Source organism: Echeneis naucrates, chromosome 9, assembly GCF_900963305.1.
Source record: "Echeneis naucrates chromosome 9, fEcheNa1.1, whole genome shotgun sequence".
Taxonomy (NCBI): Eukaryota; Metazoa; Chordata; class Actinopteri; order Carangiformes; family Echeneidae; genus Echeneis; species Echeneis naucrates.
In genome coordinates, this window is record NC_042519.1 from 3,246,719 (window position 1) to 3,272,812 (window position 26,094).

The following is a 26,094-nucleotide window of genomic DNA, read 5'->3' on the forward strand; positions in this document are numbered from 1 at the left end:
TAGTTTTTCAGTCCAAGACAGTCTGTCTCTACCTCCCCTCCGTCAAGGTTCATTTATGGTATGTCGGATCATTTTCCTTTTTTCCATTTTTTTTTTTTTTTTGTAAACCAAAACAAGAAAAGACAAATGAGGTGACTGAGGTTTATTTTTCATGCTGTGGTCACGGTGTCTCCAAGACAAAATTTCACAAGTAAATCTTCCAGTTATGCAATGAGTGCCTATTAAGTGCATGGCTATAAATCGATATGGCATGAAGCAAAAGCCAGTGAGTTTCAAAAGAACTGTCTTTTGCTACATTTTTGTGGATTGCACACTGCCCTCTGTGTGTTTGTGTTTGCGTGTGTGGCAGGGTGGGGGCGGGGGCTTGAGTATGCACATGCATGTGTCTACTCTTTATGTCTACTTGTCTATACACTCGTGTGGCACGTAGCACATATGATGGAGAGACTGATTGAGTGAAGCTTTGGCAGCTTGTGTGTGTGTGTGTGTGTGTGTGTGTGTGTGTGCGCGCATATGTGGGAGAGTTCGTATGGACATGTGTGCACCCTGCAAAATGTTCATTCATGTGATAATTGTTTTCGTAAGCCCTGCTCCCCTCTGGTTTTGTGCGATTTGACCACGATGAACTGTGGGTCTGTCAGATAAAAGACCACATGCTGGGACTCCTGTTAAAATGTTGTCGCAGAAAATCAGCAGTCCTCTAATCCACAGCCAGGCCGATCTGCAGCCTTTATCATTTCCAGACATGTAGCACAAACACAGATCACACTCTCCTACAGAATGGATTGTAGGAGAGAGGAGGGGTGGACGAGGTGAGACGAGGTTTGGTCTTAGAGACTCTACATGTGCCTGAAAATCATTGAAACAATTTCAAGAATTAGATTCAGTGACCTACTGAATCAATACTGAAGCCAAACTCAAAATACTTTGAGGACCTAAATGAAAGATGTAGGGCAAAAATACATAATTAAATTAGGTAAATCTCTGAACAAAAGACAGGATTATCATAATTTAAAGTAATCTGTTGGATGGCAATCACAGACAGAATTAGATTGATGGCTGGAACAATGGCAACAAATACAGAAATCACAACGTCTCCGGCAGTAACGCCACATGAAATACCTGTATTGGTGTTCTTAGTTTGGCATGTTTTACTTCTGATGATTTGCACGAGTAGCTGAAAATCAGCGGAGAAAATCAAAAAGCATGAATGAGGCAAGATCAATTTCCTGCATGCACTGACACGATCTGTCCCGCAGACTGAACCAGAGGCTTAAGTCTCATTCTGAGGCTCCATGGTGTTGTGATATATGAATGAGTGTGGAAGATATTAATAAGACAGCCAGATAATACTGTGCAAGATGTTTTTGTGAATAAATACATTTTGTAAGTTGTAAATAACTATGAGTAAGAACTGTTATCTCCTGTGAAAAATGTATTTAATTTTTTTGCTAATGCATGCCGTTCACTATCATCATGTTTTATCCACCAGCCTCGTTTGTGCCCAGAGGAGGAATTCTAGTTGTTAAAAAATGCCTTAGTTAATGACAATCCAAAAATACTGCTCATTGTCTAACCAGCAAAACACATTTCAGTCCTGGATCTTCATGTCGCCCTATACCTTCAACAAGTATGACGGAACAGCACAGTCAATCAAAAAATCCCACACACTATTTAACTTGCGACAATTCACTTTAACAATTTCATATATAATATTTTCGTTAGGAACTAGACCTTAAAGAGGATCCAAAGAAATGATCAAATCAAAAGCTTCAACTGTTTCAACTGGCGAAAAAAGGAAAAAAAAGTGATTTGTGATTTCTTGCTCTCGGACCCTCACCTTTCTCAAAAACTTGTTTTGTTTTGCGAGTTAGGCAACGCTCTGGATTTTTTGATTCAAATTCAAAGCACATACATCACATTAACATAAAATTCCAACTTTGTTTTCTAAATATTTATTAACTGCTTAAGCGAATTGGTTAAAAAAAAAAAAGTCATCAGGGCATCTTTATCAGAGCCTCAGGCCACATGCATCAGACACATCATACAGTGAGTCAATTTTCCTTATCCATGTAGACACACACAATCCATCCCATCACATTCCTATTGTTCTCTTCCATTTGCTCTCCACTCTTGCAAACAGTGAAAAGAGGATAATGGGAGCCTTGATGTTTACCTGGGCTATAAATCTCTGTGTCTTTTTCTAATTGACTCTCTGAATGCTTGCACACACAATGAACTCCAATTATAGGCAGCTGCATGTGGCTCTGCACAGCTTCCTCATGGGTTTGAAGTGGACGGTGTACTTTTGCCATCCTGGCCAGGCTACACTGCACCTTCAAATGTTAATGGCTCATTCAAAGCCATTAATGTGCTAAAGCTGCATCAGCATGCCTGCCTGCCGCTTTCTACCTTTAAGTCTTTCCACCTATATGGTAATTGAGAGGAGATGGCTATAGGCACCAATTGATAATGACGCTGTTCTTGTTCCCTTTGACCCCTTGTTGAGTAAAAAGGGAATATTTGTTTCAGACAAAGTAAAAGCCTGTATTCTTTTTCCCACCCTGATAGCAACATTAAATGATCATCCATGTTGACTTCTTTTTTGCAGCTGATGTTGTCAAGGAGGACTCATCCACTGTTAAGGAGAAGCTCCGTCTTGTTTGTGTATATATTTCACAGTTTGTATTCTTGTCAACAAGCAAGAACTAAATGCACTACAAGAATCTTCACAATCTGCTGCATGCCGGTATGCAATAATGTTAAAACTATATGCAGAACCAATTTTGGAAATTTTCCAACCCACATTCAATCCACATTCATCTGCAAATCGGTCTAGTGCTGGTCCAAAAGATCCAGTCTCAGCTTTGAGCCCCATTTTTGTCTAATGTTTTTGTCCATCCTGTATGTCCTGCTCCTGTAACTACATGTTGATGTGTTTGTCATCACCCAGAGGAGGAGAAGCCTGTGGTGACAAATGTCACAATCAGCGACGTGTCATGGGACAGCTTCCTCCTGTCCTGGACAGCTGAGGACGGGGCGTTTGAGGCCTTTCTGGTCGAGGTTACTGATGCAGAAACGGGTGCTGAGTGGCAGAACCACACAGTGCTTGCTGATGCTCGCAGCCTGACCATCTCTGGCCTCTCCCCGACCACCTGGTACAGGGCCAATCTGTATGGGGTGTACAGGGGGGTCCTCTTAGATCCCGTCTATGCAGACACCATCACAGGTATCAACGCCGTCAATACGAGGACCTCACTCTTTCCTTTACTTCCTTTCCCCTATATTCATGCAGTGAATTACGTTTTTTTCTGTGGACTTTCAAAATGACACTTACTTGAAGTTGTCAGATAGCGTTTCTCTACCCTTGGCGCTCTGTTCATGCTGTTCCTTCCCGTCTGTGTTAATCTGACTCTGACTGGTGTTACAGAGACACTGTCAGACATAGAGTAGGTGCTGTTAGTGCCCAGAAATTGTCTGGAAAAAACCGTGACTTTAAAAATATTGCTGGAAAAAGAGATCCAGGAAGAGTGGAAGACAAATGATTGGACCTGACTTCTTAAAATGAGTGTTGGACTTGTTGAATTGAATCAGAAAGACCATTGGATGGTAAATTTTGTGAACTGACTCTTTCCACTGCTGGCCCTGTGGGGATGGAGGCTTGCTTTGTTTATCTCCATAGACATATTTTAACACAGCAATTCACACACAGCTGCAAATTTCTGAAACCTGATTAAGGACACACTACCTACCAGCCACTGTGGTTGAAGTTATTCTTCACAGGGTAAACAAAATCTCCTTGCCATTCAAATCGTGTGCAGGATCCAAATCCCCAAACAAAACCCTCTCATCAGCCATCCATCATGCAAGTATCCCTTTGTTAAATGGCCTAACACTCTGAAGCAGCACGCACACAAAACCCATTCAGTCTATATTAGCCCAGGCACAGATCTGCGTTTGATCCAGCTGTCAGTCTGCCTGTTGGTGTGAGTCCAGCCTGAAACTGCACCTGGTGTGTTATGTGAACAGGCAAAAAGACAGTAATTACAATATGTGCCTAATTACAAGTCTGAAAACAACAAAATCAAAATATGTTAATGATGCCTCGTGCTGGCCCCTGAGCACCTTTACAAACAAGCGTAACAACACCAAAAAAAAAAAAAAAAAAAAAACAACAACAAAAAAACACTTTACCCAACCTAAGAGAAGAAAAGAAGCAGAGAAAAATACTCAGTTTTGGGTTGCTGGACATTTTTTTTTTTAATCTCTGCATCTATGCAGACATTATCATTCAGTGATGAGGATCAGTCAAGTGGAAGAAAGATGGAAGGACTGACAGAGGAAAAAAAACCCTTAGGCGCCTTTGTCGCTTTGTGTGAGGGCTCTCGTCTGTATGCATTCCCAGTTCCCCAAGCCTGGACAGCTCTTCATTCTCATGCTGCCATTGCCCCTGGGCTCTGGTGCTGGAGTGCCAGGGGCACGCAGAATATGGCATCCACTCAGCATGGCCCATTGTCTGCATGCTAATCGCTGGTGACGCAGCTTAACATTTTTCTTTGCATCACTTAATCCATAAAATATTTCAACTTGTGAATACAAGTGTTGCCTAATTTGATTATGTTATGCACGGTGGTCATCATCAGTCTGCAGGAGAACCGCGGTGCAGGCAAAGGGGCTGCAAACAGGCTTTCCTTTGAGAGCAGAGATTGTGCAGAGGGATAACGGATAGAAGGATAGTGGTGGTGGAGGTGGGAGGGTGAAATCAGAAGTAAACCAGCACATGTTAGCTGATGGATGTGGCCCTCCCTCTCTTCCACTGACCAGCTAAAGCTGCCCCGATGGCTAATGAAGAGTGACAGCTCCCTGGGAATTGACTGCTCTGCTTCGCATTTCCACTGCTTCTTCTCACATCAAATGCCTCATGCATTTCCCCTCACAATGAAAAAAGGGGGTTTCAGGCTAGTTCAAGCACCCCTGAGACCCTCACGTTTGGTGTAGCGTTTTAATGAGCTGTAGCAATGGGCTTTATTGAGGTTTTCCTTCGGCCCCTTATATCTACTTCTATCCAGCCTGCTTAAAAAGCTTTGTTCACTCTATGTATCCCTCTGTGCTGTTACCGGAAGTTTTCTCCGACTAATTATTTGCTGTAGACTCATCCTCTGGAGTAACAGCTTTTTCTCCAGCTGCTGCTCGTGTTGACTCTGACTCTCTTCCTAGCACTGTCATTATTAGCTGCTAATGACTGCTTCATGCTACTTTTTACAGCATCACATGCACACACTCCTGTTTGTGCGTACAAAGTTCGATGCCTGATCTGAGCTTCATTGCGAAAGAAGCCTATATTTGACAAGGCATCGCTTTTTTTGAAATTCCTAGGAATTACACAGGGATGAGATAAAACAGGAAAATATATAAACTGTTAAACTTTAGTTGATACATTTGTTCGTGGTGCCACCACTAACTTACTAGACTGATAAGCTCATGCTTAAGAGAAAAGCAATAACCAAGCATACGTCAGTAAGATAGATAGTTAAACTCTCTGAGTTTTTATTGAAGAATTGCATTTTGCCATACCATGTTTTATCAGTATATATAGATATATAAAAAAGTGGGAGTAAAAAAAAAAAAATGGACAAATCGTTTAAAAATTTCCTGAAAATGAATTCCAATCACACTCACAGTCTCGACTAATTAAATTTTCTGTCTTACTAACCTGAGACTTTGATTGGTCAGTTAACCAAGGCTGAAATAAAAGCAGCTGGAGGCTTTTGTTTGGCTCACCGTGTCGCTTGGAGTTATTTTTCTGTTTGTCTTTTTAGCCAGCTCACATCTCTTCTCTTTCTAATCTACAGGCTTTGTTTGTTGACAATTTCAAAGCTCCCGCATAATGTGGCTTTTGCCCGTAGATTATACACTCTTTCATATCCACGTTCCTCAAATGTCAAAGCACTCTTAAGTCCCACAGAGGAGGAAAACTGACTTTCCCTTGTCACTCAGAGGCTGAACCGGAGGTGCAGGCTCTTCTAGTCTCCGATGTCACCCCTGAGAGCTTTAGACTGGCCTGGACGGCTGAAGAGGACGCCTTCGACACCTTTGTCATAATGATCAGCCAGACTGAGGGCTCAGGCCAACCAAAAGAGCTGGTGCTGGGCGGCGAAGAGCGAAGCGCAGGAGTGACAGAACTCACTGAAGACACAGAGTACAAAATCGAAATCTTTGGGCTCGTTCTTGGAAAACGGTCCAAGTCCGTAATCGAGAGGGTGAGAACAGGTACACAGTTAAAGAATGGAGACAAGAAATCAAAGCTGTGAACTGTAGCTGACTGGTCTTTTCACCATAGCTCATGTTGTCATGGTCTAACAAATCCCTGTGCTCTAACACTTGTCTTTTTGTATCATATATGTTTTCTCCATTGAGTTTGTAACAAGGTGTCATGGTTTTCATTCAAGGAAAATGTGGGATATAATGAGTTTTTTCCAAGCTGACTGTGTATTTCATCATGGGAAGCACACTCTGCCACGACCAACCACGGTAGGTCCACCACAGCCACGTCTCTCACCATGTCATCTGAGATACATGATCCAGCCTGCCCCACTCTATAAACACAAACTGCTAAATCACATCCTCACTGTCTATGAAAAGAGAGTGAGGTAGCTTGAGCTGCTCAGCTGTCTCGGCTCTGGATTTCCACTCAAAAGTTCACTGACTAGCTCTGCTCTTACGGCCAAAAGCAGCAGGGCCTAAAACTGTTTGCTATTGCCACAACCACCGCAACTGAAGAGCTGTGGTTCGGAGAAACAGAAGCTCAGCCGTCACTTCTGAGAAGTTTCCGCTCTGAGCCTCTTTGGGACTCATCAACATTTCCCTCTCTCTCTCTCTTGAATAGAAGAGAAGGGAAAGAGCCAATCCCAATCATCACTATGCAATGGCCCACCATGTTTGTCCTCTTCACAGGTGTCAACAGGCATACGTTGAATCCAAATTCATTTAACCCCCTCCGCAACCTGTGGGGCTACTTTGTAGACAAGAGGGGCTCTTGAATTTTTCTCATTGAACAAGACACTGCCACAGTGAGGTTTGAAGTTGAGAATGTAGTGTGGAATTCAAAAAAGGACAAGCCAGATGAGTGCGATCACCTCAAGAGGGTGCAGGCGCTCAAAGTCCGTGCCAGTTGTCCAACTGCAAAGGTGACATGGATGGACATTTTATCAATTTGTAAGTTTCAATGTCGGGATTTTCACAGAGGGCACAGGGGAAGGCACAAGAGACAAATTTCTTCTTTCTTGAAGGGCATTCTGAGCTGTTGTGGAGGTGGAAACGAATTTCCAGTCCAAAAAAAGATCTGTGTCCAATTCTGGATCCCAAACCCATCATTCTGTTTTGGAATTGATGGGCCAGCTGATTCGTGTCTGCGGAACTGCTTGTTTTCACGTGAGCATTTATGGTGTGTATGGAGTTTGTTTTAGGGGAATATTGTCGGAATATCAGACCGTGCCATGTGAAAGAATTTATGTGTAATGACACTGTCTGATTGACTCTGGCCTCTTTGAGTCACACAATTGTGTGGGGAAATTCACTAAAGATCCAGTTTGTGCCTGACAGAGTTGATTATGCCCAGCAGACTGGCGGTCTTCATGGACTCCCTCACAGCCAGCACAGGCTGCTGCTGTTGCACAGGGACTTCATTTCACGGGCACCAAATTCCCATCCCTACCCAGAGTTCCTTGCTCTCTCGTCCTGGCAAGTGGGAGGTTGAATTTCACAAAGTTGGATCAGCCTCTGAGTCTGATTGAGACTATTCAGAACAATGTGGCACCAACCATGTGCTTATTATGTGTTGCTCAGAAATGGTGTGAAGATAGGATTACTTTTCATTTTTATGTTCAGTTACACTTCTTGTAGCACGCCCATTATTAATGCCTATTTGGTTGCCATTTCAGGCTGCCATGAGGATTTTAGCCCTCTGCCAAATTGTCAGCATCCCTCGATAAGGAGATTTATACGGACGCCTGCTGGCTGTGCTCTGTATAGTTACTTGTGTGTGGTTTGCCCACTGTGTCAGAAACGCACTGTCTTGTATTCTAACACTATTTTACTACTTCCGGGTGCCCCACATTGTTTTTTGCCACCTGCCCCCAGGAGCGTGATGGATCTCTCACATCTATTTGGCAGTACTATGGGATTCAGGAGTTACCATCTCTCTGTATCCTGGAACCCTAATCAGAGGAGGAGAGCAGCCACATCATCAGCTCCCATTAGGGATATCTGGGTGAGAGATGCCAGTGTGGCGGTTAGCTCTGCATTTCCACATGGTGGTTTGTCAGCTGGGAGTGGCTCCCGCCGCCCTGTATGGGTAAACAGTTTAGGTGATGGATGGGCGGTTGGACTGGTGAGGCCTTTTGCCTCTGATCTTCATGTCAATGCAGGGCTCATGGTGTCAGCCTTCCAAGAACCTTCTCTAAACATGCAGTCGAGGAGAAATATATCATAGCAGCCCCACGCTTTCATGTGTTGTGTTCATGGAAGAACTACATTTGACAAAGTCATGACAGTTATAGATGGAGCAGGATGGATCATACAGCTCAGATGACTGCTCTGTCTCATCACAGAGCCTCCTGGTTGGGACACTTCCCATCATGAAATAATACACTCAGATTTCAGAGGACCCATGTTGCTGTGGTAACTTTTAACAATTTTAACATGTTTTCATTCATCATGTTTAGAGGTAGTGGCATTGTTGTGTGTGTTTTCACTTGCTCCTGAGTGGTTTCAGAAGATAATGGTGGCTTACAGGCAGCTGCTGGATTAAACTTGTGTATGGGTTTACTGATGCTGGATAATAACGTTATTTGGTTTTATGGCAAAATTTAGAGATCCGTAATGATCTAAATGTTTTGGCCATGGAAAAATTCCGAAGTAAAAAAGCTCAGTGACGAGCATGCTGAATATTGAACTAAATTTGTATATTTACATAGCAGCTTCAAAACTGCCAGAGAAATCCTTTCAAAACTGCTTGACCCCCACTCAGGACCTTTAGTGAGCGCTTTACTCCTGTCGTTGTGGTGTCTTCGTTCAGTCCTCAGTCTCTAACCGCCTGGCCCCATGTGTCAGTGTCTGTCTTTGTAAAGGAGGTGGAGGGGCAGTTGTTTAAGTCACATAGAGCGGGTGTCTATGGCTGTGTCCCCTGTCCTCCCCGGGGGTAAGGCTTTACTCTTGGGTTGCACAGCGCATGTTTCACTTTTGTGTTTCCATGAAATGGGGGCAAGTTAATCTCCTCAGGTCTGTCACGCAAGATACTGTGGTTTGCTGCTAGCTGGAAAGGGTTTCTCCATGAGACCAGGCCTCCTCAGGCCTCCTTTGTCTGTGTGCCTCACTCTCTTTTACACATACTCTCTTTCGCTCTTTTCTGAAACAAATGTCTTTCAGTGGTGAATCTGCCCTGGCTACCGTAACTGAACATGTGTGTCTTTTCTTGTTTGCTTCTTCATTCCAAAGCAGAACTTACTGACTGTAATGTGTCTTAACAGTGCATTCATTTATTTAGTGACACTTACACTCTGTGATCTGTTTTCCGCTCCTCACCGTGCTAGGAGGGTTTACACATATTGACTAAACCATCTGTTTTCTGTCTGTTTTTGCCCCCACCTGCTGTTTCTGTCTTGCCTGTGCCAGACCTGGGCTCACCCAAGGGCATCCGCTTTTCTGATGTCACTGACACATCTGCCACTGTGCACTGGGTGGTTCCAAGAGCTCGAGTGGACAGCTACAGGGTTACTTATGTGCCTGCTCATGGAGGTCAGTGTCCCCATATTTGGATGAATCACTCCCAAATGAAATATAGAGGATCTGGCTACAGATTACAGCTGTGTCCCTCGATTTAAGAAATCTTCCAAAAAGTGAATTATTGATGTAAAACACATAGAAAAGAATTCAAACAAATCTAAAGCTCCAAAAGTTTTGGCATACATAAGGAAAATTTGAGTTTGAGATTGAATCTTTGGCCATTTTCAATTTTACAGTATATACATTTTTTAAAGTCAGTCTTTGTTTAAACTCCAGATTTTGAATGGCAAAGCTCCAGCACTGGCAACACTTTGCTCCAATGATAGACTGATTCTGCCCCCTAGTGACTAGATCTATATATTTCTATTAGATGAGCCTCAAAGAGCAAATTATGGTCTTTTTTTTTTTTTTAAGTTATTGAAAGTATTTCCAATTATTATGCGATTACAGCATGCAAGTTATTTCTTCCCTTAAGGTCCAGTCTTACTTGCTGTGATGGAAGCATACAAATTCATTGAATGGCAAAATGTGACAACAAAATCACTGACGCTAAACACAAACTTTAGACATCTGTGTTGTTTTGACTCCCAGGCAATGCAAAGACACTGACGGTGGATGGCTCTGAGTCTCATACTGTTCTGCCCAACCTGACACCTGGGGTCACCTATGAGGTCACCATTATCGCTGTCAAGGGTCAAAGAGAGAGTGAGCCTGCATCAGACAGCGTCTCCACAGGTAGAATGAGGCTCATGGAAAACCATTACACATGCAAACACACAAACACCACAAAATTGGACATTTTGACTTGGACGTTGTTGTTTTGTGATTCCACCACAATTTGGTTGCGTCTGGTGTGTGTGTGTGTGTGTGTGTGTGTGGCACAGCTCTAGATAAACCTCGTGGTTTGACAGCAGTCAACATCACAGACGCTGAAGCTCTACTCCTCTGGCAGCCTGCCATCGCCACCGTGGATGGTTATGTCATCACCTACAGTGCAGACTCAGGTATGAAGCAGCAAACACAGATACTGTTCATCAGAAAAGGAGGAGGAAATGCCTCCAGCAGGAAAACTATTTTATTGAAAACAACTATTTACAATATTTGCTTCCTGTTTTGATTTTATATCTTCATTAATTGATCCACCGGAGGTGCAGATACTAAAAAACAAGGTGCAGATGATTATTACTACCTTTCAATGAAGAGCTCATATAGGCATCTTTGTACAGCAAGCATGCAAAATAAATCAAAGTTTCCAGGATCTTCATTAAAGGAATATTCCCGGAGTGACAAAACAAGACCAGTTACATCTGGTGACACATTTCAAAGCAGGTTTGCCTCTTCTGCCCCCCATTTATCCTGCCTGTCTATGTCTCTCAGTGTCTCCAGTGATGGAGCGCGTGTCTGGAAATGTGGTGGAGTTTGAGATGAGTTCTCTGACACCGGCGACTCACTACACTGTGAAGGTGTATGCTGTCAGGGACTTGGCCAAGAGTGCAGCCACCACAACTGAGTTTACCACCGGTGAGCTGGCCTGTCTTTGAGTGGATCTCTTTCTATATTGTTCTATTCTATTCTGTTGTATTCAATTCTAGTCTTCAGATTACATCTAATGTAAAGTTAAGCAGCACTTTAGCAGGCAGATGGACAATAATTTCGTCAACATTTTTGTGTTAGTTCAATTCTTTTTCCCATTTTTTACTCCAGAGTTGTGTTGTAGTGTAGAATAACACCTGCTCTGGTCTTGACTCTTGACTTCGATTGGTAAGACAACATGGAGAGAACTGTAATTGCTTTGACTGCCTTTGTTTTTCTGATTTTTCTGATGATTATCATAGAGAATAGACCGTCTACTTCCTGTTCACTCCAGCTCACATATGCCCAGTGTGCATAAATGATCATGTATATGTGGGTTTTTAGGTGGGTAAGTGTGAATGCACATAGTTTTGTGATACAGAGCTGAAACAGAGGAAATGAGAACATGCAAACTCTCCACAGACTAGGTCTGAACATTCCTACAGCAAGGTCACAGCGAGACACACAAAATAACTGCATTAAATGAATTTGTTCAGATGTGGACGCGCCTCAGGATCTGGCTGCAACCAACATCCAGACAGAGAACAGCATGCTGACCTGGAAGGCGCCTCGTGCTGACATCACAGGATACATTCTCAGCTACAAGTCTGTGGATGGTGTGGTTCGGGTGAGTGCATACTAACAATCCACTGACATTGTTCTGAATGGCCAGCAGCGTCTTAAAAAAAAAAATCAAGAAAATGTCAAGAAATTCTATGTTTGAGCATATTTCTTCCATCAGGAGGTTGTTCTTAGTCCCACTGCTGTATCATACAACATGGCTCAACTCACTGCCTCAACTGAGTATTCAGTCAAGCTGCAGGCCATAGCTGGTCCCAAGAGGAGCCGAGTCATTACAACTGTCTTCACTACCAGTGAGTGGAATCATGTACAGGTTTCACAGCTGGTCTGTCGTTTCAAACTACCTAACCCATCATCAGTAGGTCTATTTTTATGCTATCAGTGATGCAGCATAAAGAGATAAAACATTTTTATAAATCCTAAATTATGTAAGAATCCACAGGAAAAACGATTAGCAGACTCTTTAGTGTGTTCATGGTCTCTTTTTACACTATGTTGTCCTCTTTATCATTATTTCTGTATGTGTTTGTGTGTAGCTGGTGTGCTGTACAAATACCCCAGAGACTGTTCCCAGGCGCTTCTGAATGGTGACACCTCATCCGGCCTCTACACCGTCTATCTGGGTGGAGATGAGAGCCAGCCCCTCCAGGTCTACTGCGACATGAGCACCGATGGAGGCGGATGGATCGTAAGAATAGACTGTCTTTGAAAGTAGATGTAGACTATGTGTTTGCAAAATGAGGTCATTCCCCAGGAGTCTTTACACTGCATTCTATTTCATGACCATCAGGGGGCGACTCCTTCGGGGTGTACAATTCTGTACTCAGTTAAAGAAAGAGAACTTAATACTTGCATCAAGACTTTCTATTGCTCTGAAGCTTTACTGATATCCTGTTTTCTAAGACTGGTAAACATTAACAAATTTAATGTAATGTGATGTCACACTGTGTTGACACTGATATGTGATATAATCAAAAGCTGCAGTCCTCCTCAGCTTTTTGGAACATTTCACCCTTTTCAGCTCATTCCATGCCAAAATAGTTTTCAATGCAGATGCTCTGAAAAATTATGAAATGTATTTCAATTATTTTATCTTCAAATCCTATGTATAAAGAATGCACTAGTAAAGATGTTTCACAAGCATCCACTTTTGCAGAATGATTTATTTTTTTGTCATTTGTTTCTTCGCAGGTCTTCCTCAGACGTCAGAGCGGTCGGCTGGAGTTTTTCCGCAACTGGAAGAATTACACAGCCGGCTTCGGTGACATGAATGATGAATTCTGGCTTGGTAATTTCCACCCAACGTCACAAATGTAACACATAAAAATATGCAAATAGAACAATATATTGAGCAAGTAATTCAGATTGTTCACACTAATGAAAACAATGTTTTTTGTTTCATCTATTGCTGTATTTTGTTTCATCATTCATTGTAAAATGTACAGATTTACTGATTTAATGAGTGTAAAATTTATAATCAGTGTATGACCTTTTTATTTCATTGGATAATCTTCATTATTCTTCATATTAAAAAATGTATTAAAAACTTAATTTGTATTATTAACAATATATATTTCATTACTTAAATGCAATTGATTATCACTGATATTTGTCTCTCACTCAGGTCTGTCCAACTTACATAAGATCACAGCTGGAGGTCAGTACGAGCTGCGAGTGGACCTGAGAGACAAAGGAGAAACAGCCCACGCTCAGTATGACAAGTTCTCTGTCTCTGAACCTCGAACCCGCTACAAAGTCCACGTGGGAGGATACAGCGGAACAGCAGGTAGCGCTGATTTCTGTGGCCCACAGCTAAACACAAACACAAAGCTTTAGCTCATCTCTCTGTGCTTTCAGACCCCAGGCCAACTGGCACCCGCTGCAGACATGCTTTAGACTTGCTCTTAAATATATATCTGTGTCTCTTTTCAAAGCCTCTGATTTTCCACAACTGTTTCATGGAACAGGGGGCAAAACACCACAAAGAATACTTCATCATCAGTGAAAACAAATTTGTAGTGATATTAAATCTCACCCTAATACAATACGATGTGCACCTTTGGTTTCGCTGTATTTTTAATATTAGCTTGGTAAAGGCATGAGCATTGTAAATTTCTATCTTCATTAAATTTGTTTTGGAATTTCTTATTGCATGGCGGGGGTTGGGGGGTGGTGGTTGTTAGTGGTTTGGTGCACAATACAAATGTTCTGCGTTCGATCCCCAAACTTGGGGACTTTCTGTGTGGACTTTGTTTGGTCTCTGTATACTTCGGCCCTCACCTGTCCAGGGTGTGCCACAGTCAGCTGTCATTGGCTTCAGCCCTTCTGCAACCCCACACTGACCAGCTGTTTAAAAAACTGGATGGATGGATTTCTTATTGTTTAGATTTTAGTAGAAGCTGCATCCCAGGCCATGGAGTCGACTCTCTCTCTGCTGTGTCTGTTGTAGGTGACTCTATGACCTACCACCACGGTCGTCCATTCTCCACTTATGACCACGACAACGACATTGCTGTGACCAACTGTGCCCTGTCCTACAAGGGAGCCTTCTGGTACAAAAACTGTCACCGGGTCAACCTCATGGGACGATATGGAGATAACAGTCACAGCAAGGTATGGAATTTGTACATAGACCAGAAATTGTTATGCAGGTGGATTTTTCTAAAACAGAGGGTGACTCTCTATACATTCATTCACATGTGTGAAATTAAGGGTCTTTGAAGGCCCAATAAGATTAAGATAGGACTTTATTTATCCCACGTTTAGGGAATTCGGTTGTTACAGCAGCAACCACAGGTATAGAAATACAAGAATAGAAGCACAAGAATTATAAAGTGGCAGTGGTAATGAGCAAGTAACATATAAATAAATAAATAAAGTGACATAAAATATAAAAAAAAGACAAAAGAGGTTCAAACTATGAGGTTCAGAACAGTGCAGTGCAGTACAGTACAGTGTGCATGGATTTAGGTAATGTGTAAGATGTGTAAGATGAAGCACAAAGCCTTTCAGTAGTGCAAACAAATTTTGTAGTCTAGAATGCAGATTTTATTGCTGCATTGAATGACCTAGTCTACAGCAATTAGTCTAAGAGATGGGGACATTGGAGGGTTGCTGAAGAGGTTCCCAAGGATTCTCATTGGTTTTTGTCAGTCTTTCTATGAAAGCAATAATGAACATACTTTTTGAAATTTTTCTGCTCTGATAGCAAGAATCATCTCTTTGTTTGAGAAACTGTGTGCCACCAATGTAGTGAATAGTGTGGAGGACAAGGTCTCCAGCAGTTTTTAAGGGCACTCAGGTATACATTTTTTTATTGTCCAATTAACAAATTATAATAGTGTTTATTCTAACAGACTTCTTGGAAAACCAACCTGTAATATGAGTTTACTGTGGTGACAAACGAATACAATAAAACCCATTAATAGTTCATGCAGGACCAACAACAGCATCCAATGACCACAAAATATTAACTTGAAAGATTTACACAGTTTACAATTTCATTTGTGTTACACTTAGATTCCCAGTTTTGTCAGATAAATTTCTTGCCGGGTCTAAGTTGTATCTCCTCCAAAAAGCAGCATGGGAAATTTCTTAGCCACACTTGCAAAGTTTAAACTGAATGAATTTAAACCAAATGATGAGAAAATCAAGGTGGTGTGTCTTGACACGTCACATTCAGACTTTTCTCAACTTTTTGGAAAAAAGATAAGGGAGGGCTTAACTCTGTTAGCCCAAGCATACCAGCCATCCCTGTGTGATAGATCTATAGCTGTGGTGGTGCGAAGCAGGTGCTGAACAAGAAATCATGAACATGGTGAGGGTGCCATTAAGTTCTGTTAAAATATTACGAAAGCTTGTTAATACTTTTTATTTGCCAAAACCATGATAATTCCCTTCAATTTAATCATCCCATAGTTTCCATGCACATAATTGGTTAAAGCAAAAGGAAAAACAGAACAAACCTGTGGCAATGTTTTTGTGAAGCAGGATAGTTGCTTTTGCCATGATAACATTGCATGCCTTTTTCTGCAGGGTGTCAACTGGTTCCACTGGAAAGGCCACGAACACTCAATTGAGTTTGCTGAGATGAAGATCAGGCCTTCCAACTTCAGAAACCTGGAGGGAAGGAGGAAACGATCATAAATGATCCACAAAGCTCCACTACCACTAACAACAACACTGCTACTACTCTGTCTGGACTCCCCATAAACCACCTCGACTCCTACACCCACCCACCCAGCACCGACCAAAGCCACTGCCAAGAGCCCTGCTGCCTCCACACAAAACCTTCCTCTTTCTCACTTTCTCAGAAATCAGCCTTGACTCAGTAACCCCCACCCCTCCGTGAAACAGTTGTGGAAATACTGCCTGTGCTGAAATCAATGTGCATGTTACAAGCTGGAATTCCAATCAAGCCCACGCAGATTCTACTCATGGACCAAAGAGAGCACAAACAAATCCATCTCACCTGTTTCCAATCCCTTCCCTCGTGTTGCAGCATTTGTGGGGAGGCGTGAGTGCAGCTTGGGCATTATGTTTTGTACAGTCATTAATACAGTTCACCATTTCACATCCAAGGGAATTACAGAGAGGTGAGGCTGTTTATAGCACAATGTGGTTGTTTAGGTTCAGGGTCTCTTTGCTAAAACTGCTAAAACAGTGATAAATCAGATGGATTATCATTCTATTCCTTGTACAGCAGTGTACATGCATCTGACATAACATTTTAAAAGGGATATTCCTCAGGTGGCAGTACTGAGATATTGATGTATCTCCATTTGACCTGCCATTTGTTTGTCTTTGTGCAACTTCACTTGTGTCAGTGCCGCCCTATCTTCCCCCAGGGTCCCTCATCTCCCTCAGCAGAAGCCATCATCTGAAGTGATAGAGATGGAAATGTAAAGAAAAAAACCTACGAAAAAGTATTTCCCATATGCACCTGGATGGCAATGTTTCCATTATTATGTGAGCACCTGAAGGCATCATCTTCCAACCACATATTGTAATTTAAAACCTAAAGAACACAAAAAAGAAAAGCTGGCGTGTTTTGATTTGCTTTGTTTCTCTCATGAACCGAAGGCAGGACCTATTATTCAGTATATTATGACATTCGGTGATTTCATAAATTTTTCTCTCTTTGCAAAATGTGAATACAGTAATATGCTGTATATGTTGAACAAGGGAATGTTACGTGTTGTTGACATAAAATGTTGATACCCAAAACATAAAAAAAGGCCAGTTCCAATTGAATTTCAGTTGACATGGTAAGGCCTTGAATCTTATGTTGATGAATATAGTGTTTGAACAGGCCAAAACTAGAGAACTAGTTTCTACCCCCTCCCAAAAGCCCCTACCCCCACACCCTGTCCCCTGCCATGGCAGGATACTAAACCACTGACCTTCTTAAGAATGCCTGTGTAAATTAAGTTTGTTTTGTTTTGTTTGTTTATAACTGGGTGAACAACAGGTGTTTCTCTGTAAACTGTATTACAATAAACAGTTTGTTTAAAAGGAAGATGCTCCCTTTTTGTCTTTGATGAAAAGAAATTGACACATGGTCAGTAGACATACTTTGTTTTGTTGTCATGGTGATTCCTCAAATGAATCAATGATTTAGATGATGATGATTTAGAACATATGTGTACTGTATTGAATTCCTTATATTGTGTTGCAGAAATGCTCTTTTTAGTAAGACCAGAAAGCAAGGCACTAAAGCATGCATCAAAATCGAGCTCTGAGTCCAGCTTCTCTTCAAATTGTGCTGGTTTAAAATCAGGTAGTTTTGGAAAATGTTTCTCTCTCTTGGCTTCAGGACCAAAATTTAAAACTTCAGTTTTGCCCTTTTTCAGCTGAGGGAAATACTCTGCCATGCATGATTTAATATCTAAAATGCATTTCAGAAGAAAATCAATTGGCTTTGTGTCCTCAGGAGGATGGGTGGCTGGTGATCAAATTTGTTGGGGGGGGGGCACAGTTGCATGTGATGGGTCAAATAGCACCACACTATCAGAACGCAATCTAAAAATCGGTTAAACTAGATCATTGACATAGTATCAGTACAACTAGAGACAGAACTTGGATGTTGTTGATCAAAAATTGATTGTCCAATCTCGTTAAGATTAAAAATATGGAAAACAATACCATTGGTCTGGGCGCACTCGAATTGAATTTTCATGCACCAATGAAAGGCTGCCTCTGCTTGTTAAGAGAGCAAAAAGTTTGCTAGCTCTCATAGACTCCAGTGTTACCAGCATCCTTGACCTGGAGGAGGGCTTGCCAATCAAATCACACAAGCCTAACCTAAAATTTAGAGGCAAAATGGTTGCTGGCAGTTGCAAGTATGGTCTATTACACAGTCACATGAGGAAAAACACATTTTTGTTGTTGTAGTTCATATTTGTTGTGGTTGATTGATTCATGGTTCAACAAACTTGATACAAATATAAGTCAATATTTCATGGATGGGCAGTGACCTAGCCTTGACCCACCGCAGCTGCTCAGGAGATATGGCAATGTAGAGCTGTATAGCATCAGCATAGCTGTGAAAACTGATGCCGTTCCTCCTGATAGTGTCCCCAAGCGGAAGCATATACAGACTAAAAAGAATTGGCCCTAAAATTGAGGCTTGGGACACCCCACAATTAATAAGGAAGGAAGCCCTAGGATTAATGCTTTTGGGAAATAAAAAGAAAAGGCAAAAATTCCTCATCGTTTGAGATTTATTGATATTTCTTTGCAGAACACAGCTTTTTGACTGGGTCAGTTTACATACACCTTTGTCTTCAGGGCTTAGTGCTTGGTAGCATTTCCATTAACTTTCCATTAATTTCAGCAAATTGCTTCGGATGGCCATCAATGAGCTTCTCACAGTAATCCTTTGGAATTTTTGGCCACTCTTCCTGGCAGATTTGGTACAACTCGGTCAGATTTGTCTTCTCTTACAGACTCGTTTCTTCAGTTCACTCCACATATTCTCAATAGGACTGAGGTCAGGGCTTTGTGAAGGCCACTCCAGTACTTTCACATTGTTCTGCCGAGACCATTTTGAAATTAATTTTGCAGTATATTTTGGATCATTGTCCTGTTGAAAGATCCAATTTCGACCAAGCTGCAGAGATTTGGCTGACTTTTTGAGGTTTCCTTGCAATATTTCCAAGTATTGCTCTTTTCTCATGATTCCATTGAGCTTATGGAATTCACCAGTTCCTGACCCGGCAAGACAACCCCACAACATGATACTTCCTCCACCATGCTTGACCATCGGGATGGTATTGTTGGGATTAAAGGCTTCTCCCTTTCGCCAGAAAATGCATCGCTGGTCATTATGCCCAAACAGTTCCATTTTTGTCTCGGCAAACAACATGACACTCCAGAAGGCTTTATTCTTATCCTGGTGCTCTTTTGCAAACTTCAGCTGAGCTTTTCTGTGTCTCTCTTTGAGCAATGGCTTCTTTCTGGCGCATGTTGATAGAGAACTCTCTTGACCGTGGACACTGAGACATTTGTTCCTGAAGCAGCCAACTCATTGCAGATGGCTTTCTTGGTGGTCTCGGGGTTAATTTTCACCTTCTGACCAAAAGCTTTTCATCTCTGGATTTCCTTCCAGATCATGGCATTACGGCTGTTCTCCCAAGGTGCTTATATTTGTGGAAAATTGTCTGAACAGATGCCCTTGGTACATCAAGCTGCCTTGAAATGGTCCCAAAAGACAAGCCTGACTTATGCAAGGCAACAATTCGCTCCCTGATGTCATGGCTGTATTCTTTTCACTTTTCCCATTGCAAGTCTCAAGTCGAAATGCAGTATGTGTAAAGTCAAGCTGCTTTTATACCCCATAATGTCTGCACCTTGGCTTTTACACAACATGAATGAACACCAAATTAAAGGGATGATTCCATGAATGATTGCACAACCTGATTTCAACTAATTAACTGTTAAATAGGCCAGACAAGTGGGTGTATGGGTGAATGTAAACTTATGAACCACAAGAATCTGAGGTCATTTAGGTAAAACAACTAAATATTTATCTTGGGTCAAAAATTCTGATCTGCCCCATTGGCAGAATAATGAAGATACTATGACTGAATAACCACATATATGTCTTCATTCAAATTGGGTTAAAGCTGTCTTGAATAGTTTTTGTTTGAGTGTATGTAAACTTCTGACAACGACTGTATAGTTTACAGGAGTGTTTTCGCTGAAAATGCTGCATCACTGAAGTGTAGCTCCGTACCACGGTGGATACATTAAGCTGTATTTATTTTTCATTTTTCCATTTTGAAGTGTTCCCGCACTTTAGATATTGTCTGCCCGCGTCTCTTCTGAGATTCGCTTCAAATTGTTTGTGGCGATCCCGGCGTCATGTGCGTCACAATAAGCGTCCGTGTGAAACACAACAGCGGAATTTATATTTGGCAGCAGTGAAATTAAGGAAACGGAGCTTCGAGTCAGGAAAATTGTAATTAAATGATGTTTTTTTTTTTTTTTTTTTTAATCTATCTGAGATGGTTAATCGATGGATCGTTTCAGCTCTAATGGAGCGTATGAGACGTTTGACTCCCGGTGGGCGTGGCCGCCCGTGGTTATGACAGACGCCCCTCCCATGGGTATTCTATGACTTCCGTATTTCGACTCGGACTTGGAAGTACGGCGGCAGGCTCGACAGGCGCTGGTGAAATAAACATTAAAAAAGTGTTTCTAAGGGGCAATGACGACAATTTATTCTTGGAGGATTATCAAGTTACTTTCAGTTTCAGCCGTGCTCGTCCTGTCTGCTCAGCTCTTTGTGAGTATTCCGGGTAAACCCCTTCCAAAACTCAGCCCCCTCCCTGAGGAGGAAAACAGGATCTTAGTCCCCGAGTCATACCACTACATTATCAACCAGCCTGATGTGTGCAGGGACAGAATCCCCTTCCTGGTCTTCATGGTACCAGTTTCCCCCCAGGAGACCAGTGCAAGAGAGACCATCAGGAGAACATGGGGTGCACCAAGTCAGGACACCCTTACTATGTTTTACATGGGGCTTCCAATGGGGGGGCACTTGCCAAGCATCCAGGACCAGCTGGAGGATGAAAATAGAAAGCATGCAGATATTATCCAGATGAACTTCCAGGACAGTTACCAGAATCTGACAATCAAGACGTTGATGATAATGAACTGGCTGGCAACCTACTGCCCAAATGCCGTCTTCGCCATGAAGGTGGATGCTGACATCTTTGTGAATGTGTTCTACCTCATCAAGTGGCTAAAGGGCTCCCCACGGCAGAGTTTCATCACAGGATCAGTCATCAACGATGGCAGGCCAAGGAGGGATAGTAACAGCAAGTGGTATGTGTCAGAGGAACAGTATCCAGAAGACACATTCCCTCCGTATGTGTCCGGAGCTGGGTATGTATTCTCTGCAGACATGGCTGGTAGGATCTCCTGGGCATCCCGGTTTATCCGGATGATCTCTTTGGAGGATGTGTACGTGGGACTATGTCTGCGTGTGTTAGGTGTCCAGCCCGTGTATTCCATCAGCCTGCCCACTCTCAGGAATCTGTTTGAAATCAGGAACCTGGAGTACAACAGGTGCACCTTTGCCAAACTTATAATTGTAAATGGGTTCAAGCCATCTAAGCTGCAGCATGCTTGGCAGGATTTCTCCAAAGGCCACACCAGCTGCTGAGAGCCACCATTGCCATGCGCTTCACAGTTAAGAAAACTGAAAGTAATGAAATAAGTAGCCTGATGCAATGGAGTGCCATTGAACGACTTGGTTGATGGTAAAAGAGTGGCTTTTTTTGACAAGAATTTGCAACAAAGCTTATTTCATGTCAAAGTGAAAAAGTTTCAACCATGCTCATCCTGTACTTTACAAACTACTGTCAGTTAATTAAAAATATATAGTGTAAAAAAAGTGTTAGCATAAATATTAATTTCCTTTAAAGTGACTGACCTACTTCAACAGAGGTCCAGCTAGCTGATGACCTGAGTGCAGCTGATGTGTGTCAAGTGATTGTAGTATAAAAACATCTGTGTCTGAGAGGCCCAGTCTCTGGTTCATCACTCTTCCTGCTATAATTACAACATGAAGACAAAAGAACACTCCAAGCAACTTATCTCCACTGTGAAGCTTGGTGATGGCAACGTCATGCTCTGGGGATGCTTGTCAGCAGCAGGCCCTGGAAGGCTTGTAAAGGTAGAAGGGGACATGAATGCAGAAACATATCATCAAATCCTGGTGGATAATCTGATTCAATCTGTAAGAGAACTACGTCTTGGGAGAAGATTTATTTCCAAGCATACAGCAAAAGCTACACACAAGTGGTTCAAAGAAAACGAGGCGAATGTTCGGGAGTGGCCAAGTCAAATCCCAGATTTCAATCCAATCGAGAATTTGTGGCTGGACTTAAAATGCTGTACACGCCCAATCCCTGAGCATCCTGACAGAGCTTGAGCTGTTTTTCAAGGAAGAATGGAAAATGGAAAAATTGCAGTTTCCAGATGTGCCAGTCTGATTGAGACATATCCACACAGACTTGGTGCTGTGGTCTGTGCATCCACTAAATACTGACCTGAAGGGGGTGAATACTTATGCTATCATTTACTTTACATTTATATGACACAATTAATTTACATTTTGTAAAAATGTGTTATCTTTTTGATATTATAGAGGGGGGGGTTGCCAATTCTTCTCAAAAAAGCCAAATTATATTGACCATGATTTTATTCTCCAAGGGGGGAGAATACTTTTCTAGGCATTCTAGTTGTATTAGGAAATATACAAAGGAAACTGTGCAGTCAGCTGTGTCTTTAAAGGTCACAAGCCAAAGAGGATGGGATCACATTTCAGTCAATCCTCAAAGTAAAAGTACAGAAATAGTCCTCCTCCAATTCATTGATTCAGTCGCTGCCTTTCTGTAATATTGAAATTTGGACTGATAACATAAAACAATAATTTGAAACTTGCTTTACCATTACTGGTACTTTTAGAGATGGAACATTCATTCATTCATTTATCTTATCCATTTCCGGGTCGCGGGCTTCTGAAGCCAATCCCAGCTCACACTGAGTGAGGACAGGTCGCTAGTCCAGATACTGAATAAAAAGTTGAAAAAGATAGTGACAACCAATTACTTCCATTAGTTTGAGTGGATGCTTATTTTGTGTCCTAAGTGATTAATTTCAGATAAAAATACTCTAAAAGGCTCAAAGTCATACCTTTTAATCTTGTTTAATCGTGGTTGTCTGGCCAACTGCCAAAAACCCCAAAACATTATCTCCTAGAACAAAATCATCATTGTAGAGAAATTTATCTGACATTTAAAAAGTTATAATTCTAAAATGGTTGCATTTTCTGCATCACCTGTTAGTAATTGAATATGAGGGAATGAAAGATGATGAAGGAAGGAAATGATAAATGAGTCTAATAAATAATAAGCAATATATTTATTTCTAAAAATATAAAAAGATGGATGCAGCATGAGCGATATCAGTCAGAGGTTTGAAGTTTAGATTGAGCTGTGTGGCATCTCCATTTTGCTATTGCTTGCCTTCCGTACTTCTCTCCAGTTTGAAGATGTGAGGTGATCTGACACTTTGTGCCTTTAGGTTTGTGATAAGCATTATCTCACCAACTTGTCACTATAAGTGATTTGCCTTCAATTATGCATAAATAAAAGCCTTAATGAAGTGTAAATGTTGAGTTTTGTCAAAGTTGGTAGCTGTCATAAAGGAAATTGCCATAGAGACCAAAAAAAATTTTTTTTTTTTGTTCCGCGCTATAAGCATGTGTATTTCTACTGTAAAGTTTAATATTTCAACATTGGAGTCTATGTGGACTGAGTATTAGTCTGAAGAAACCATTAAGGGAAATGCAACTTTGGAGTTTTCTGCTTGAAATTGATGTCAATGAATGTACTCAAATCATCAAACCATTTGAGTTCACTAAGTGGAGGAAAAATATATTTAGAAATGTATATAATTGATAAGTTTGTGCTTTATATAAACTCACTACATGATATTTAATAGAACAAATTTCTTGAAAAATGGGATCAAAAATCCAAAAGATTTTTGGAATGAACAAATTTTTTTGTGATTGCATCTTAAATAACAGAATCTCGAATCATTAGTATAACTAATGAAATAAAGTGAAATCCTTCATAAAATTCAGAAACACCAAAGAAGATATTTCTGTAGCTGGATACTTAAAAATGAATGCTGCCCTCCAAGTCGTGTTATAGTCAATGGAATTATATGTTTTGTGCATGTCAAACACCTTGTAGTTCTGGGTTCGAGACTATACTGTAGCCAACTAAAATAACCAACATAGTAGCGTGTCTAATTTCTAAAGAAAAATACCTGCTGACATGAATTAAATGTGTTTGATCTGACTGCAGGGAAGGCCACACTGCTTTTGCCATTATTACTGCAGCCAGTCAATGTGCTTTAACTTGTTTATGCAAAATGCTGAAAAACTCAAGAAGTCTGTTCAGTAGTGCTGTTTTAGTGAAGATGACAAGATGATGTGATGTATCCTTAGATACTGTAACTTCCACTTCAACTTCTTTTTAAAAGAAGACAGTTTTTGCTGTATTCAGTCTTCAGTCTGTACCCAATGGTGGGGAGTTAAAAAAAAAAATAAAAAATTAAACTCTTCACTATATTACACTGTTCAGAGCTTGACCTTAATCTACACATATAAAAGAAACTTGTATTTTATCTTGTATTTTGTACTTGTATTTTATCAGGTGGTTTACTGTGCCTCTGGCTTACTGTGTATCCTTTAGGGTGTGTGTATATGAACCAGGTTTATTGTAATTATATGTGAGAACCAGCTGGTGGCAGCATGTGTCAGCAGTTTAAGTTCCCTTTTCAGGAATAAGCAGGTTAACAAGTAAAGAATATTTTTAATCTGTATTTTTAATTTTGTTTTTATTATTTATATATATATATATATATATATGTGTGTGTGTGTGTTATTTATTTTTTATTTTTGGTTCAGCCTTAAAATAGAAAAGAGATTGTAACTTTAATACTGTGCACCCAAATGCCTCATAGATTGATACCTCATCTCTGGATATTGGAGCTTTATATTTTATATGTTATACGTATGTGCTTATGGGTGAATGCTTTGGTTATATTATATTGACTCTTTTGTCAAAAAGTATGACATGTTATTTTGTTTCTGTTGTTGTTGTTCTGCAGTTTCCCAGCTGCTGAGTCATTAAATGGTGTCTCCATATGAACTTAATTATTGGACAAATGTTGAATGCACGTTTGTTGTTTTCCAATGGATTGATTCAAGTTTTATTCATATTTGTTCTGTACATGTTGTGTATAGTAAAATAAAGAGTATGCCCACTGCTGCAGTAAACAGCTTTTTTACATCAAGATAAATTTGAATTATTGGGGTCCTGAGTGTAGCACAGAAAGGTTCCTCTGTTTTTGGTTTTGCTAACTGTGCCAAGAAGGTAGAGCGTTCACGAGTTTGAGTCTCGTCTGTTTCATTGTTGGTCCTCATCTGTAAATACATTGGTAAATTATAACCCAAGAGCCTCTAAAATGGGGTTTCCAGTCAGGTTGCCATTGAATTCTGTCGTTGAACTCTAAAAACATCAGGAAAATGAGAGTTAGTTATTACAAGCTGCCTTTTATTTTCTTACATATTTTGGCAGTGATTATCCCTTACAGAGCATAAAAGGATGAAAGTATCCAATTTTGTTTCCTCTATTGCAAATATGGAACATTGGATTAGTATTTAGAAAAAAATAATAGGATAATAATCATCACAAAAATATACTTTAAGTACATAAATATACGTCTAAATGACTGCCATATAACTTGTAAGATGACTTACTAAGCACAATAGTTATTACTTGTTTGTCAAAGACTCATGGGAGTTCCCCCAGCAGTGGAGGCATAAAGCAGACTAACTAGTGATGGTTCTGGGCTCACCTGATGATTAGTTTACATGAATTGTTAAAATGTTAATACTAATGTTGGTCATGTAGCGCTGGCAACACTTCTTTTAAAAAAGTTTGTGGCACAACACATCAACAGACTGCATGATGGCGACCCAGCAAGAGCAGAAGGTAAGAGCATTAGTGCTGCATATCAACTGGCCTGCTGGCTGATGACTGCCCTGGAGCTGAGAGCCAAAGAGTGGGCTCA

General features: G+C 41.0%; 2 protein-coding genes across 4 annotated transcripts in view; both read left to right on the forward strand.

Moving 5' to 3' along the window:
• tncb (tenascin Cb) overlaps nt 1-17,446 on the forward strand; it is a 44,008-nt gene extending 26,562 nt beyond the window's left edge. The window contains exons 11-23 of one of the 3 annotated variants that reach the window (XM_029509881.1): nt 2,954-3,229; nt 5,998-6,270; nt 9,673-9,795; nt 10,375-10,518; nt 10,668-10,787; nt 11,161-11,304; nt 11,853-11,983; nt 12,098-12,230; nt 12,474-12,625; nt 13,129-13,225; nt 13,562-13,723; nt 14,387-14,550; nt 15,973-17,446. In XM_029509881.1, coding sequence (XP_029365741.1) covers nt 2,954-3,229; nt 5,998-6,270; nt 9,673-9,795; nt 10,375-10,518; nt 10,668-10,787; nt 11,161-11,304; nt 11,853-11,983; nt 12,098-12,230; nt 12,474-12,625; nt 13,129-13,225; nt 13,562-13,723; nt 14,387-14,550; nt 15,973-16,083 — 2,030 coding nt within the window. In that variant the 3' untranslated portion in view covers nt 16,084-17,446. The remainder of the gene's footprint in view (nt 1-2,953; nt 3,230-5,997; nt 6,271-9,672; nt 9,796-10,374; nt 10,519-10,667; nt 10,788-11,160; nt 11,305-11,852; nt 11,984-12,097; nt 12,231-12,473; nt 12,626-13,128; nt 13,226-13,561; nt 13,724-14,386; nt 14,551-15,972) is intronic. The other 2 variants (XM_029509882.1, XM_029509883.1) reach the window with 2 other exon arrangements.
• Nucleotides 17,447-20,575: 3,129 nt separating this feature from the next.
• b3galt8 (beta-1,3-galactosyltransferase 8) lies at nt 20,576-25,288 on the forward strand. The gene has a single exon (XM_029510824.1). It carries the CDS (start codon nt 20,648-20,650, stop codon nt 21,605-21,607), a length of 960 nt encoding a protein of 319 aa, XP_029366684.1. The 5' UTR covers nt 20,576-20,647; the 3' UTR covers nt 21,608-25,288.
• The last annotated feature ends 806 nt before the right edge of the window (nt 25,289-26,094 follow it).

Excerpts from the sequence above, each read along its gene's own strand:
- b3galt8 (XM_029510824.1), top strand. The coding sequence starts at position 20,648 with ATGACGACAATTTATTCTTGGAGGATTATCAAGTTACTTTCAGTTTCA.